The sequence below is a fragment of the Chelonoidis abingdonii genome, chromosome 7, assembly GCF_003597395.2.
Source record: "Chelonoidis abingdonii isolate Lonesome George chromosome 7, CheloAbing_2.0, whole genome shotgun sequence".
NCBI lineage: Eukaryota > Metazoa > Chordata > Testudines > Testudinidae > Chelonoidis > Chelonoidis abingdonii.
Window position 1 is genome coordinate 59,219,234 of NC_133775.1, and position 16,144 is coordinate 59,235,377.

Sequence of the window (16,144 nt, forward strand, 5' to 3'; positions counted from 1 at the left end):
ATACTCTGGCAGATCAGACTGCGAAGAGGCAGGGCCTCCCTGAAAGGCAGATGCAGAGGGGTGGCCACGACTGCTTACAGGGGACATCTGCCATCTAGCTTCTCTTTGATACCTGTGGCTATTTCCCCAAGTGACATCCTTCAACCTTGTCAGTGTGTGGACATAGCTGAGAAAAAAATGTGTGGGATGCTGTCACCCATTGTATAGTCTAATCTCATCTTATTAAGTTTTACATGCTGAGGGCACGTGCACTCTGTGTATAAATTCTCTCCCCCTAAGATAAGAACATGCCCTCTTCCTTTCTGTCTCTGCTTGGAGTGGTAACTCTCATTCAGAGATAGCCAGTAAGTGGCACTAGCGGGGACAGTAGTGATGGAATTAACAATGGCATCGGAAGCAGCATTCAGCTCAGACCTGACAGTTTTGAACAGGCAGGGGCACTCACTTCATGCTCAGGCACCCATTCAAGCTTTTTTTAGTTCAACTGCCTTCCCCAACGCGTGTGTACTTCCGAGAAAATAGAAGCCCAACAATCTTGAGGAGATGGACTGCAGCCCTTCTGGAAGCATCATGCACCTCAACTCTTTAAGTAGTGAGTAGATTGCACAGGTGTGATACATGGTAACTTATTATTTGGGGGCATTACTGTTGTACAATAGATGAGAAAAAGCAGCATTTGCCTAGCACTGTACTACACCTCCATTCACGCGATGCTTTTCTCCTGTGTAGATACTGGATACATGATTCTGAAAGTGGATTTTCTCTTACCTGCCCTGGTAGACCTTGAGAATATAAAACAGCAGCTCCTGAATGAGGTGAGATGCAGTCCTTCTCAAAGAGAGTCTCCCCTTAACAGCAGTTTGCAAACACAGTTTCTGGTGGGCTTTAGAGTGGTAACTGCTTGCAAACCAACCTAAGTTACACACAGGAAAAATGAGCTGGTGGGAGAGGGAAAGGGAGTTGTGTGCAAGTGTGAGCCAGAGCAGTCTGTTCATTTTGTTCCTGTTGGGCACACCTCATGAGTATGAGACATCGCTTTTCCCATGCAACTACAGCTGCTACTTACATATTATTCCCTCCGCAATCTAAGGCCTGGGCAACAGAGAGGAAAGAATGATAGAGGCTTTACCAGACAGCTCCATGATGGTAGTGTTTCAATCCATATTCCTGCCCATTCCTCCTCACCTTCCTTCACTTCCAGTATCTCATTACAGGGATGTTCCTCTCCCATAAGGCCCCTTCTGTAACCATCAACACAAACTCTGGATCTATAGTTGGCAGATATCAATGGTGGAACGATGTAGTGGTCATTGTTCTGTGGCTCCAGCCCTGCTAACTGCTGTGACAGAATTCTGGACTCAGATGGCAGCCCCCGTCCCTGGTCAGACAAAGCTGCACTGCTCTAAGTATTAAAGGGGATTTCCTGCAAGTAGTGGAAAGCTGGTTTGAGTCACAGAACCTGGTAGTCTGCTGCATCAGGATAGTTACAGGTTCCCACCAAACATGCCAAACCCATGGAAAAAAAACACAGAAATTAGGCTTGTTTTTGGCTTAATTGGCGTGAGTTGCTTGTTGGCTAGTTTTTGGCTTGTTGCTTCTTTTTTTTTTTGGATCAGCTCCCAGCAAGCAGGGGCAAGGGGGAGGGAGAGTCACATGCAGAAGCGGCGCCAGGGTTTCTGACGCCCTAGGCGGACGGCTGTTTTGCCGCCCCCCGCAGCTCCAGTGCAGCTGCGGGAGTTGTGCCGGCGGGTGGTCCGCTGGTCTAAAGGCTCTGGTGGAGCTGCCGCAGGCATGACTGCGGTAGGTCCGCCGGAGCCTTTAGACCAGCGGACCGCCCGCCAGCATGACTGCGGCAGCTCATCATCTGCCGGCACGACTGCAGTAGGTCCCCCGGAGCTGCGTGCCGCCCCCCGGGGCAAAATGCCGCCCCACCAAAATTCTGGCGCCCTAGGCCATTGCCTAGGGCGCCTAAATGGTAGCACCAGCCCTGGTCACATGCACAGCAGGCCCACAAGAGTCCCAGACTGCACACCAGGGGGATCTAGTCACAGAGTGTTGGGCTTGTTTTGGCTTTGTTTTGAAATGGGACTAGCTTGATTTTTGGCTTATTGTGAAAGTTGGGGTGCTTATTTACCATGTGAAAATTGGCAACTGTGGTTCCCACTGATCTTATAAAGGACAGCAGAGAACTGATCCTTACTCTGGCTCCATGGAAACAAACCAAAGTATTCATTACTTGATACTGGAAGAACTGAGAGGAAACATTTTGTGTCTACAGCCATGATATTCAATCTACACCACTGCACTGAAAAGCAGTAACTGAATACACCTTCTAAGGATACAGGGATATTTAATGTGCAGGGCTGGGAGAGAAGGTGAAAGACAGGAATGTACGGTGTTCGAGAGCCAGTGAGAATTCTCTTTTCAGGAGGATATTGCTTAAGTGTAAGCAAGCTTGTATCCCACAGATTTAGAGAGCAGCAGCTTTTCTGTCAAGTAGAAATATGTACCCTAGTATCAATATAACCATAAAACTTTTATTCTTACATTCTTCAGGTAGAAGAAATACTAAGGGGGAGTTTTCCCATAGGGTCATTCCAGCTGAAATGGGTCAGCTATGAACTGTGACAAGACCAGACCAGATGACCTAGCACTAACATGGAGTTCTCTGAAGACGGGAAAAATGCTCCTTTTGGTACAAATAATTTTGGACAGTGAAACCAGAATGTGTATGGGCAGATCATAGATAAAAAGGAAAGTTAACATTTTAGGCAGGGAGACAGGGATGTAGAATAAATGTAGGTAATTGCTGAAGAAAGGTGCAAGGAAGTTAGATAGTCTCTTTTGTGGAGGACAGAGATGAGGGAATTCTCAACCAGTGTATCACCAGAACACTATTTGTTTTGCCCCAGTGCCCAGAATCCCCATTCAGGATTAGGCCCCACCTTGTGTTGGGCAATGTAGAGGTATATTAAGGCAAGCTCAAGCCCAGAGAGCTTCCAGTCTAAATAAGGACAAGACACCAACAGGTAAATGTAGAACAGAACAGAGATGGTAGAGTCAAGGTGGTGACAAGAAATAGGAGAACAAAGTTGCGTATGTTCACTGCATGTATAGTTTGAAGGCTTCAAGGCCTTTAAAACCCTGTATATAAAAATGACAGTTTTAAATTTTTTTTTACCAAATCTATGCCCAACACAAAGTCTTCCATGACACAAATCCAGAGTGGGAGGGATTTTCCACTTTTGATGTTCTCTTGTAATTCATATCTATGGAATGATAAATATAACATTACCAAGAAGCCACTATTCTGTGTGCATCTATGAATAAACATTCCCTTGAAGTGCTGCAGCTCAAAGGATGTAGCTTTGTGTTAGGCTAGCAAAGTGTCCAAAATAACTAATGCAAAGAAAATCAGATAGTTGAGAGAGTGTTTTAATTACTTCCGGTGTTATTAGTAACATAGATAAAGGAATTTTTTTTAAAGAGAATTTCTGTCCCCCAGTGTCCCTTTAACTTTGAAAGGGTAAAATTTAGAAAGATGGTTGGAGTGGATCTCCTGTTTCACCACAGGGTGTCACCCTCTCCCTCTATATAGGTTTCAGAGTGGTAGCTGTGTTAGTCTGTATCAGCAAAAAGAATGAGGAGTCCTTGTGGCACCTTAGAGACTAACACATTTATTTGGGCATAGGCTTTCATGCATCCGATGAAGTGGGGTTTAGCCCATAAAAACTTATGCCCAAATAAATGTGTTAGTCTCTAAGGTGTCACAAGGGACTCCTCATTCTTTTCTCTCTGTACAGTTTAGCTGGACTATTCCGTGTGGGCAAGAAGATTCAAAAACAGAGAGAATTACTGCATAGGGAAGGGGAGCTCAGCAAAAGGAACAAACTTTAGAACTGAGGCCAAGCACAGCACCAGAATTCCAAACCCAGATCAGTGAATAGAATTCTGGTTCCACGCATCTCTAATAGAGAACAGTGAGAGAGAGAAATGACAACTGTATTGCGCTCACCAGCAAGGTGCAATTTCAAAGCCCAATCTCTGATGCGCTCTTCAGCCACAGACCACTCTGTTTCCTGCTCAATCCCCCCCACCCCGTTGCTTGCTTTCCCCCACTCTTACTCACTCGCTCATTTTCACTGGGCTGGGGCAAGGGGTTGGGGTATGGGGAGGGGGTGAGGGCTCCATCACAGAGTGTGGGTTCTGGAATGGGGCCAGAAATAAGGAGTTCAGGGTGCAGGAGGGGGCTCCGGGCTGAGGTAGGGGTTTGGTCTCTGGGGTTGGGCCAGGGATGAGGTGTTTGGGGTGCAGGAGGGGGCTGCGGGGTGGATTCGAGGGGTTTGGAATGTGTGAGAGAGAGACTCTGGGCTGAGGCAGGAGTTTGGGGTGTGGGAGAGGGTATGGGATCTGGGCTGGGGGTACAGGCTCCACAGTGGGGCCAGAAATGAGGGGATCAGGGTGCAGAAGGAGGTTCTGGGCTGGGGCAGGAGTGTGGGGTACCATCTCCAGGAGGGAGTTTGGGTGTGGGAGGCAGCTCAGGAGTGGGTCAGGGGGTCAGAATGTAGATGCGGGATGGGGCCCAGGAAGGAGCTTTGGTGTGGGAGGGAGGCTCAGGGCTTCTTGGGCAGAGGGTTGAGGTGTGGGATGGGGTGAGGGCTCCAAGTGGGGCTTACTGTGGGGGCTCCCCGGAAGCAGCAATATGTCCCTTGATTCTTAGGTGGAGGTGCAGCCAGGTGTGTCTGCGCGCTGCCTCCGCCCACAGGTGCCACCCCTGCAGCTCCCATTGGCCGCGATTCCTGCCTTACCCCCACCAATCAGACTTTTAATGGCTCGGTCAGCAGTGCTGACTGGAGCCACCAGGGTCCCTTTTTGACCAGGCATTCTGGTCAAAAACTGAATATCTGGTAACCCTACTTGGATAGCTCAAGGAGTTGCAATGCAAACTGTCCCAGATGTTGAGTTATACTGTTCTCTTGCAAATTTCCTCCCACTAGTTTTATTTTTAAATTGCCTCAACACACATGTACGATCACCCAGCAGTGAGAGCAGTAGGATTTTAATCAATGCAGGCAGATTGAGTCCAAACTGTTTAAAGTTAAAGTTTATTTTTATTCTTTGTAGGAATATCAATAAAAGACCTCAAATGTATCTATATCTGTACATATATAAGAACCTTGGAAAAATTATTCACAGAACAAAAATAAATCTTCTTTAGAACAAACCCAGACAATGAAATGCAGAGATGGAGCTCAGAGACCAAACTGTCCAGTGCTACTAGCATAAAAATATGGTTTTGAAAACCAACTTTATTACTTTTTTAAGGTGTAATTTGTTGAACTAAAAAATAAATTATTTAGAGCTATCATTGTAAAATAGTCCTGTGTAGTAACACTCTCATTAAGGCCCTTGAGATAGAAAATCTATTTTTGTACAGGTAGGATTCCTGGCAGGAGTGATTCACAATGACATTGTCTCTCTCATGGGAGCTAATTTAACGTAGGGAAGGAAGTGTCTAAAAGCATCAACCTACATTTAATCCTTTAAATCTATCACACACACTGTTGGAGAATAGTGATTGACCAGTTAATGTCCTATTTGGTTAATGTTAATCAACAATATAAATATACATGTAATGGTTTAACATAGACATGAATTGTTCCCCAAGAGTGATGTAGACATTTTTACAGAACACATAAATAGGATTTGTACATACATCACACTGGTGACTCGGCAAATGAATATGGCTAACTTACACTGCATACACAACTGTTAAATCACTGATCCATTGGTTAGTTAAAAGCTGGTGGTTTGAACTCACATTAGAATATGAAATTAATGCACAAGGTAAAAAATAATGCCAAAGCATTTGCAACAATGTACAAGAAAAACATTTCTGGGATGGCCGAATATAGAGGTTATCCAACCACATAACACAACCTATGTCCACTAGCTAGGAAATATGCACATCTCTCTCCACCCTACTCAGGGTTTTCTCATGATATGAGAGGGTTTCTAAGAGATAATGTTTGAAATGTGCAGCTATATGCAGCTGTGTATGTATTTACGTATATGAATACCCATTTCTATACACTGAAGAAAAAACAGTAGATGCTTAGTGACTAACTCCTACCCCTTTTCCTTCTTTAGGACCTGAATTCCCTGTGTTGCAAAGAAGGGTCCTTTAGTTTAGGCCATTCACTCACCCTTAGCATCTCCTCCTCTTCTGAGATATTTACTGCTTCTCTTGCAAGTGTGATTACTTTCATCCCCCATCAATGCAGTATATAGCATTCAGAATTTGACAAAGTGCCAGAGCACAACACATGCTATTGTGCTTAACTACACCACCACAAGCAGATCAAGAGTTTTTATTTAAAATTCAGAAATCCAACTGGCTGGTATAGGAAAGGGTCTCTTAGTTAATTTGTCTTTGAGGGACCATCATAAAACAAGAGTCATGGATGTGGCTAACAAACCCCTAATCCCCAAGATCACAGTTAGCCCCATCAAACTGGGATACAAGTAGTGCTTCCACACTCTCTCTCTCAAGGAGCTGGGGCAAGAAATAGCACCACGAGCACACAGTCTATGGCTGGCCACAGAGATCTCTGTTGGCCTGAGGCCTGTGTGTCACTGTGATAACTGTTGAGAATGCAAAGGTATATTGTAAACTCCCTCTCTCACTCAGCACAGCTCAGACAAGGAAATTAGATTTAGTGATAATCACAAACAGTGGAAAGCTACAGTTTTAGGTTGAGGCTTGGAGAATCAGTTGGCAAATAATGTTTAACCATAAACTGTGATGCTTAATAGAAACCGATGGCATCAGAGAGCTTAGGACAAGGAATCCTCGCCTTCCTTTTCCATTAGCAGCCCTGTCCCAATGCCTCTACAACACAGACACACTCATGGAGGCAGCCCAAAGTTGGGAACTTCACTCTGTGACGCCAGGTACGATGCCATCAACTCTGGTGGTGCAATGGTCCTCAGTAGGCTATGTGTATTTGATGATGATGATCATATGCATCGAAAGGTGCTGTCCCTATTGAATTTCTTGGCAGAAGCCTGTGTGAACCTTACACAAAGCCAAGTGCACAATACATTCCCAAGAGCCTTCACCATCTAATCACACATCTCAAACAGTGACTGTTTGTGAATTACCATAAGGCTACAGTGGGTCTGATCAGCTCCATCTCCCTCAGTAGCGTTAGCCTAGCACCACTAGAATGACATTTCGACTGGAGTCTGTATGTCCTTGTAAACCTTCTTCTAGCCCCCACAAAATAATGCATAGACAAAACATTCAATTGCTTCTTAATCTTGAACTTCAGAGAAAAAACCCACCCACACCACATGCTTTATATGCTATATGATTAAAGTACACACCCATCTACAAGGCTGCTTTTGGGAAAAAGATTTTGCATAGCACAGCTGGGTGAATATAATCTAGGGGAATTATATTAATGAATTTCACTGAATTTGGGTGCAGCTATATAACACAGGGGGAGACGTGTGGTTGCTGCTTGCAAGCCACACAAAAATGCTGATCTAAAGGGAGTTTCACGGGACAATAGCTTCTCGCAAAAATGAGAGCGCTACTCACAACAGACAAATGGATCCAAAGCTGTTACTATGACTGCAGCCTTGGTACATGGTTAAGAGGAGAGGGTGAAAGGCACAGCTCCGAAGGGAGAAAATAGCAGAGGTCACAATGACCCAGAGTTGGAAAACATCGTCTGGAAAGTTTAAAAAAAAAATCACTACTGTGCAGATCCAGTACATGGCCCCATTAGCACAGAAGCCTCCACAAACTTGTCTGTGCTGCTTAAAGAACATTAAGCAGGACCTTTCCTTGCTCTTTAGTACCTATCATGTTTGAGAAGTAGGCAGAGGAAGCAGCTTTGAGCTGAAAGAACATAAAAAATAAATTCTTACCTCACTTCAGGTAAGTTTTCTACCTCTCAATGGAAGTAACTACCAAGGTCTTACTAAGAGAGATTCATACACTTTTACTTTGTGTGTCTTACAGTATAGAAGATATGGTCTCTCTGTTTTTGTGCATAGTTATATATGTACATATATATGTGTGTGTGTTTAATGAAAGTAACTTAACTCGCACAGTTAACATATTGTGCTTTACAACAAAGAAACAGAATCAGCCTAAAGAGTTAGGCTAATTCATTTCTAAACAGCAAACAAACCTGGACAAACGACTCTGAATTAAGGTCATTGTCAACATTGCCAACCTCGCCAACCTCGAGCAGTCAGAGAATTCAAATCAGGCCCCCAAAAGTCATGAGATTGGCTTAGAAATCCCAAGGTTTTTAAAATAGTAAGTTTTCATAGATTCATAGTGCTTAAGGCCAGAACAGACCATCAGATCACTTAGTCAGACCTCCTGCATAACACAGGCCCTCAAATTTCACTCAGTTACTCCTGGATTGAGCCCAATAACTGGTGTCTGACTAACACAAATCTTCCAAAGTGGTATCCAATCTTGATTTAAAGACATGAAGAGATGGACAATCCACCACTTCCCTTGGTAGCTTGTTCCAATAGTTCATCACCCTCACTGTTGGAAATTTGTACCTAATTTCTAATTTGAATTTGTCTAGTTTGGGGTCCTTTTTACTTACTTTGTGTTAAGTTTTTAGGATTCACACGTTCATGCTTTTCTCTGCAATAACAAGAGCTAAAAACGTACCTTTTTACAAATTGGAAGTGGAGATTCTCACAATCATTTGACTCCAGAAGCTGGGGCTTTAAAAAAAACAACACACTAAGTATTCCAAGACCTCTAGTAAAACCATAAGAGTTGGCAATACTGTGTAATTCCTGTCATTTTTAATTTTAGGATGAGTGTTCATGTACATCCTGCAAAAGTTTACTCCTGTGGGAAGCAAGTGCAACATTATGAGGGACATTGAGGTTCAGCTGTAAACTCACCTAGGCAAAAAACCGGATACGTACAGAACTCAAAAAACATTAATAGAAAGGCAAATTTAATTTAGGTGGGGTGGAGATGTTAAAAAATCATGCACAGTCTGGAGAAAGCATCTCTGGATGTTGTGATATCTGATAACCCAATGGGAGAAATGGTGAAAGTGAAACTGAACAAGACAAAGTTAAAAATAAACAAACTAGGAAAGTTTTATTTTACGTTCATTGATCTATTGCTCAGAGCCTGGATGCCCTTTGGTTAGCCCTTTCCTTAGAGTACTAACCTGATTATTTCCAATGGAGAGTGGAGAACAGATTTGGATAGCTATTGCATTGAGACAATGGACTGTGTGCACACTGGGAATTGGACTGAAGGTAAAAAAAACAGGTATTTACAGTTCTGTAAACTCTAAAAAGGAAAAAATCAAATCTTACTATAACTGGGGTAAAAATATCCCACCTTTAAAACTGCAAATTCCCGTTGTCCGTTAGGTAAAAAGCCTGGCTTTGGGCAGACCACAAGGGATGAGCTTACTGCTCCAAAGAGTTCCTACCCAGTATGCTCAGAGAGACTGGAATAGCCTTTTGCGTATATCTTGGCAATAGCAGATACAGAAGCCTGCGTGAAGATTGGATGTGGAGTTCGTATTCAGTTAAAGAACTGGGGAAGAGAAGGTTAAAATTGGCAGACGAGTCCCTTTTATCATTCATTTAACTAATATTTCACTTCACTTCATGTGCTTATATCAATCACCCTGATATGTACAGCTTCTAAGTAACCAACTGCTTCTGTCTCTCTCGCTCACGCCCTCACCCACACCGGACATGTGCACACACACACACACCTCTCTCTTCCTCTTCTTCCTCTTCAAGGACTGCAGTGCTTTGAACAAGAGGAAAAAATGATAATAAAAATAGCAATAATTAAAAAAAAATCTACATGGTTGACTTCCTTTTGGTATATTACAGTGGCATTTTCTGTACATGGCCCACAACAGGCTCCCTATATATATATATATACATACACACAGCAATATGGAGAGCCCTTGCCCTTATTATCCTGGTCTGAATGGTGGGCTCTATTTCCCCACTCCAGAGTTTTTCTTTTAGCAGCATTCTGTAAACCTGTATGGAGTCAGTGTTTGGCTTTCTTGAGTCTGCTTCCTTCCGTCCTGCCCCTGGGAAGATGGTCAGCAGCATCTAACCTGTTAGCAGCTGCTGTTTTTGAATTCACCATTCTCCGTGATGGAAAGCTTGGTGGGGTTGGTGGGGGAGATGCCATTGCGGACCTGCATGCTGTAGCGCTCCTTCACCTGTGTCAGAGCACTCATCAGCCGAGTGTTGGCTGAGTCCAGAGACACGATCCGCTTCTCCTGAAACACAGACACACAATAAATCAAAGCCACTCCATCCAGTACAGCACTGCCTTAAACCCTTTCTTTGCCAGGAACTTCCATTGCCTGCGCTGTGATCAAGTCTTCAGATGCTTTCTAGGCAGATACATCCTTACCATCTTTCCCTGTGGAATGGGGATGTCTCTGCCTCTTTCTGTTTTTTGGAGGTACTATGGCTCCAGTTTGCCATAGGCTCTGCACACCCCAGTTTGGTCTCCCTGGTTTCTTTACATGACGGAAGCTGCCAATAAGTCATTGCTATATTTAGTTAACTAATCCAGCCAGGGGGGTTACGTATTTCAGGTTTTTGACCCTACGGCCCTTTCAGAAGGCAGATGAAGGTGCAAAAGCCTTCCTGGATTTAGAATTTTCTCTCTTATTGGAAAATTTGGAAAACAGAAACAGGCAGCAGCAAAACAAAGGGTGAGAGGTTTCATTTTGCAAAGAAAAGTGCAGGTGGTATGTATGTCTCTAAAGACTGCATGGAGAGTGCGCAGTATAAAGCCACAGTATGTTTGAAATTAAAACAGCAGATAATGGCAGCCTGCAGTCACCAGCAACGGTGAGGGTGCAACAGCAACACAGGAGAAAAGCAGCCAAAAGCTAAAACTAAGGGGTTATTTGGTGGAGGCGGGGAGGGGTAAAAGGGAAGTGTGGGTGGAGGGAGAGATGACATCAACAAACACAACAAACAAAACACACTGTTCCTAGACTCATTCCAGCTCAGAGTTGCTCCAGGACTCTACAAAATCAAAGGTTCTCTTGTTCTGGTTTTAATTCTTCTGGCACAGAAAGTGTGAGCCTCCACTTCAAGCAATAAAGTATTTAGAAACTAAAGGGTAGTGGAATGCACTAAATACATAAAAAAATAAATCAACTGTGCTATTTGAGGTGGGACACTGAGAAGGGGGATTCAAACCAAGGAGACTGATGTACAAGGAAGCTTGCAATTTTTGTCTTGCTTTTAAAAAAAATGCAACCACACAAAGCAGCAATGGACACTGCAGCAGGTAAACATGCTCTCTGTGCTACCAGCCAATTGACTTATTTTATATTCTTATTTTTAAAAAAGCTGCATGCAGTCTCTGCCCAGTCCAGCCCCAACCCACTGAGAAACAAAGGGAAGGAAAAATGATATACGGAAGGCACAAACATTAAGGGATATTTCAGACATGTTGCTCAGGAGACGTAAGTTTTACAGCAGCCCCATGAGGTTCATATCCCAGCATGTCAGCTGTATGGTACCTGTGCAATCAGGGAGAATGTTTGTTCTTCCCAAAAGGTTTCCCCAAGTGAATAAAGGGGGGGACCCAAAACAAAACAGAGTTTAGGTGCTGCTTGTTTGACTGCCCTTTGCAGACGGAGCTGTGTGTATATAACAGAGCTGATGTAGATAACAGGGTCAGTAGAGATCAATAGCAAGATCAGGCCATGACCACTCATTGTCCTATCATTTCACTGCTCCTGGTCCAGAAAGGGGAAAAAAGAAGGGGCAAGATCTGAGAGGTAAAGCATCAGCCTTCCCTCCCACACCAGAGTGAGCAGACAGGTTTAAAGGAAGAAAGAAAAATACCTGACTTAGCAGAGATCTGTTTCCTCTGCAAGTTGAAGTCCCTCCCTCCCCCGACTCAACCTTCATTTTCAAAAGAGAACTTTCTATTAAAAAAATGTGACCTTACAAAGAATTAAAAATGGAAGGCTGGGGTGTTTTCTGGCACTGATTGAGCATGCTCAGTACATGAGGTAATTGCAAACTCAGACCAAACGTGGATAGAACAACTGAAAAGCTTTAACCAGAATGTTAATCTTGAAGGCATGAGCTTGGTGAGCTAAAGGAGATGCACCCTGCTGATACCGCCTCACTCAAAGGAAAATGCAATCTAACCAAACACGTTCCTAATGCACATGAATTAGGTGCAGGGAGTGGTAGGAGCTGGAATGTGTAGGAGGTCAGTGCACCAGGCTAGGGCTGGGTACTGCTCAGCTAGGGAACTGATTGGGTTTACTTGCCTGTTTGCATTATCTCATCCCCATTTATGACCTGTAATTTAACACAGTGGAGATGTCACTTGCAAGAGCAATTGGGCTATTTCATAGAATCACAGAATCACAGAGTTAGAAGGGACCGCAAGGGTCATCTAGTCTAACCCCCTGCCACAATGCAGGATTTGTTGTGTCACTTTGCAGCTCTGCTATTCTCTGGGGAAGTTACCATCACCCAGACCTCTCTTCTCAATCTGGGAAGCACAGAGCGGACCTCTGGATTCACAACACCTACAAACATTGTGCAGTAAAGTTGTGAGTAATGTACATAGTCAGTTTAACAATAAGACTGTTGTGCATAGCTTAATAATGGATGCCACACCCTGAACACAAGACAAGAGGCAATTCCTGCGAAGCATTCTGTGGTGAAGAAAGAGACAAGAAGCCAACGTCCTTCACTGCTATGTCCTAGCATCCATTTTCATTTTTAAAATGAGAAACCAGGATCCAGTTCTGTTCCAAGTATCTCTAAAGAGAATGAGCTCCCTATCTCTCTATCCTGGTGTCTTAAACCCCACTGGCCAACGAATCATGGTCTGAGAACAACCTTCCTTCTAAGTGTACTTTGAAGCAGATCAACTAACAGTAGAAGAAATCTGGTTCTTCAGACAGTTGTGTCCACTGCAACCAGCTGTTGAGTTCCCTGCCAACATCCCTTTTCTGCTCAAGGACCCACAAAAGGTCTTGCATCATGGCCATGGAACTCTATCCAGCTGCAGGACTGGACTACTGGTATTGTGTTTCTATTGGTTCACTGATGCACTCGCCTTTCCAAACCCGCTTTGGGCTTTTTTCTGGGCACTCACCTACAGCTTTTGCTGTTTGGTGAGTGAGAGGTGAGGTCCAGAAATCAACCCGAAGTTTCCCATATGGAGGGGGTGAGGGCACTGGACTGGGAGAAAGATATTTGACTAAAAGGGAAAACTTCTCTCTCCATTTTAAAAAGGTTACTTTTCCTAGCCATTGAAACATCAGAGTTACTGTACGGGATGTGTACAGAATTCTGTCTCACATGGCTGATCCCTTCAAGCAATGTACACTGCTGGTGATCATGCCACAAACATCTAGCCGTCATGTCGGGGCACTGCACCCCTTCAGCATGGAGGGGTTAACTAACATACCTCCCTTCTGCATACTGACACTGAGGGACCAGACGTCTGGCATGCAACATCCCCATCGTGTTGCTCCTGGAACAGTCACAGGATCGCACAGAGGAGGAGAGGCTATTGGCACAGACTGGTTAAAAAAAAAAGGGGAGGGGAAGTTCCTCTCTGCTCAAACATGATCATTCTAGGCTGATTATTGGCTGCATGACCCCGCCCATCAATTTCTCTGTATCTGTTACAGTGCTCCTCCATGCCCCCATCTCAGCGCTTGTACTCCCTCAGTACAGCTGGCCAACCCCTGAAAGCAAGTTCACAGTCCAGATGGGATTCACCACTGTGACATGATTGACATGAACTGTGACCATACAGATCACTGTTGCAATCAGGGTCCTATGGTTGCACCAGGTATTATACAGAGGAGGTCAAGTGGGGTGTCTATGGAAAGGTTGTAGTTCGCTGGTTATGATTATGCTCTCTGTATGTGTAGCATTTTTGTATTTGAAGTTATGAATATTGGCTAAGTACTTGTATCTCAATGTGTTTGATTCTAAGTAGCCTCAGTGAAGCATTTGGTCAGCTACTTGAGAAAGGACTATTCTCAGTACGTGCCCAATCAAGCAACACTTAACTGACAATGGACTTTGGGAGACGCCAGTCCACATCTGAGCTTTCCTGGGAACATTCAAACTAACATGTAAACAATGGCGGTGGCCTGCAAAAAGCTGAATCATTCATGGACATGTGACTTGCCCAGATGGCTACAAACTCCATCCTATTGCTGTGACTTTGCACAGGAGATCAAAGGGGTTTCCACCCACAAGAGAAAGAATATAAAAGGCCCTGGAAACCCCACCATTTTATCTTCAGCTGGCTCAAGAGATAGCCTCTCCACGCCAAAGAGATGCCTGAAAGAAACTGGAACAAAGGACAGTAACCACAGGGGTGTGAGTGGTTGCTGGACCCAGACTAAGAAGGAGACTAGTCTGTGAAAGAAGCTTATTGGAACATCTCTGGGGGTGAGTTTTACCTGTATTCAGTTTCTTAATGTATCGGGCTTAGACTTGCGTGTTTTATTTTATTTTGCTTGGTAACTTACTTTGTTCTGTCTATTACTTAGAACCACTTAAATTCTACTTTTTATACTTAATAAAATCACTTTTGTTCATTATTGAACCCAGAGTAAGTAATTAGTAATTGGAGGAGCAAACAGCTGTGCATATCTCTATCAGTGTTATAGAGGGCAGACAATTTATGAGTTTACCATGTATAAGCTTTATACAGAGTAAAACTGATTTTTGGGAGGGTTTGGATCCCACTGGGAGCTGGGTGTCTGAGTACTAAAAGACAGGAGCACTTGCTAAGCCATTTTCAGTTAACTCTGCAGCTTTGGGGGTGTGGGTCAGACCCTGGGTCTGTGTTGGAGCAGATTGGTGTGTCTGGCTCAACAAGGTAGGGTTCTGGAGGCCCAAACTGGCAGAGAAAACGGGCTCAGAGGTAGTCTCAGCACATCAGGTGACAATCCCAAGGGGGGTTCTGTGATCAAACCCGTTACAACCATCGTCTTCAAGGGCCACCTATAGAAGCCTTTTATACCCCTCTGTATGCCACTGATCACATCCCTTTACTTTAGGTTGGAGACAGCAGATGAATGGCCCCCTCAGAGGAGGATGCCCAGGCCCCTCTGTTAGAGAGTTGGCGTGGGCATGGTCAGAGAAGAGGTATCCACCTTCCTCTCCGAAGTCTAATAGGTTGTTGCTTTCCGTACAGCTCTGCCTGAGCTCCATCAGTTTGGGACAATGAGACTCTGAGACTGTACCCAAGTATGAAAATTGGCTTGTTTCATTCATGTCCCCTCCCCATCATCTGCTTACCTCAAAAGCAACATCAGTCTATCTGCATGAAGGGTCTGCTATTCTGCTTTCTTCCCAGGAGTCAAAAATGAAATATAAGCCCCCTGTATTCAGCTCTCTCACCGTAGGTTTTGAGTGTCAGTGAACACAGAAAGCCTTTCATTCTCCTGTTCACTTAAGTTATATCACAAGAGGATGACCTATTCTGGCATCCTCAGTTAGAACATCCTGCAGGGTGGATGGGAAGCAGGTATGGTGTAATTCCAGCAGGATTATATTCTTAGCCTAGAAGTCTAAATATTTTTGAGCTGAACATAATGCAAGGGCCAAGATACCGTACTCAAGTGATTTTGTTCATATTAGACGGCATAGGTCCAAATCCTCTAGTTTTCAAGTCTAGCATCACTGCAGGAGTAGCTACAGGAAAACATGCTGGGGGACAGCACACACAGGTGTTCCTCCTCAGAGGCTAAAACTTTCCCAGATTCCAAAATAGAACCTCCTGAAGAATATGTTTTTGCTACCACAAAGTCTTTGAGATCTCTTTCCATTGTATATTTTCCCTAGTGACACATTCAGAGCTCATACGTTTCACAGATCTCATTTCTGTTGGTTATCCATAATGGAAACAAATGGCTAATACGTATCCTTTCCTGCTTGCTCACACTTCTGCTCTAATATACCAATAGCATCTTTGGCTAGATTAATATATAACTCCACATATGTCGAGGGAGAGAAATTCCAAGTGCAGCTCAGTGGTTCTGGCACTTCCTGCCTGCATGGTGAGATGACTTTCTGAAACCACCTG

General features: G+C 44.1%; 1 protein-coding gene across 5 annotated transcripts in view; it reads right to left on the reverse strand.

Annotated features, from left to right (window-relative positions):
- Positions 1-9,128: 9,128 nt before the first annotated feature.
- Positions 9,129-16,144, reverse strand: part of RASAL2 (RAS protein activator like 2) — a 229,188-nt gene continuing 222,172 nt past the window's right edge. For 3 of the 5 annotated variants that reach the window (XM_032804786.2, XM_032804785.2, XM_075067912.1), the window contains one exon: positions 9,129-10,316. In XM_032804786.2, the coding sequence (XP_032660677.1) occupies positions 10,152-10,316 (165 nt within the window). In that variant the 3' untranslated portion in view covers positions 9,129-10,151. Of the gene's footprint in view, positions 10,317-12,199; positions 12,379-16,144 lie in introns of those variants that run through there. The other 2 variants (XM_075067913.1, XM_075067911.1) reach the window with 2 other exon arrangements.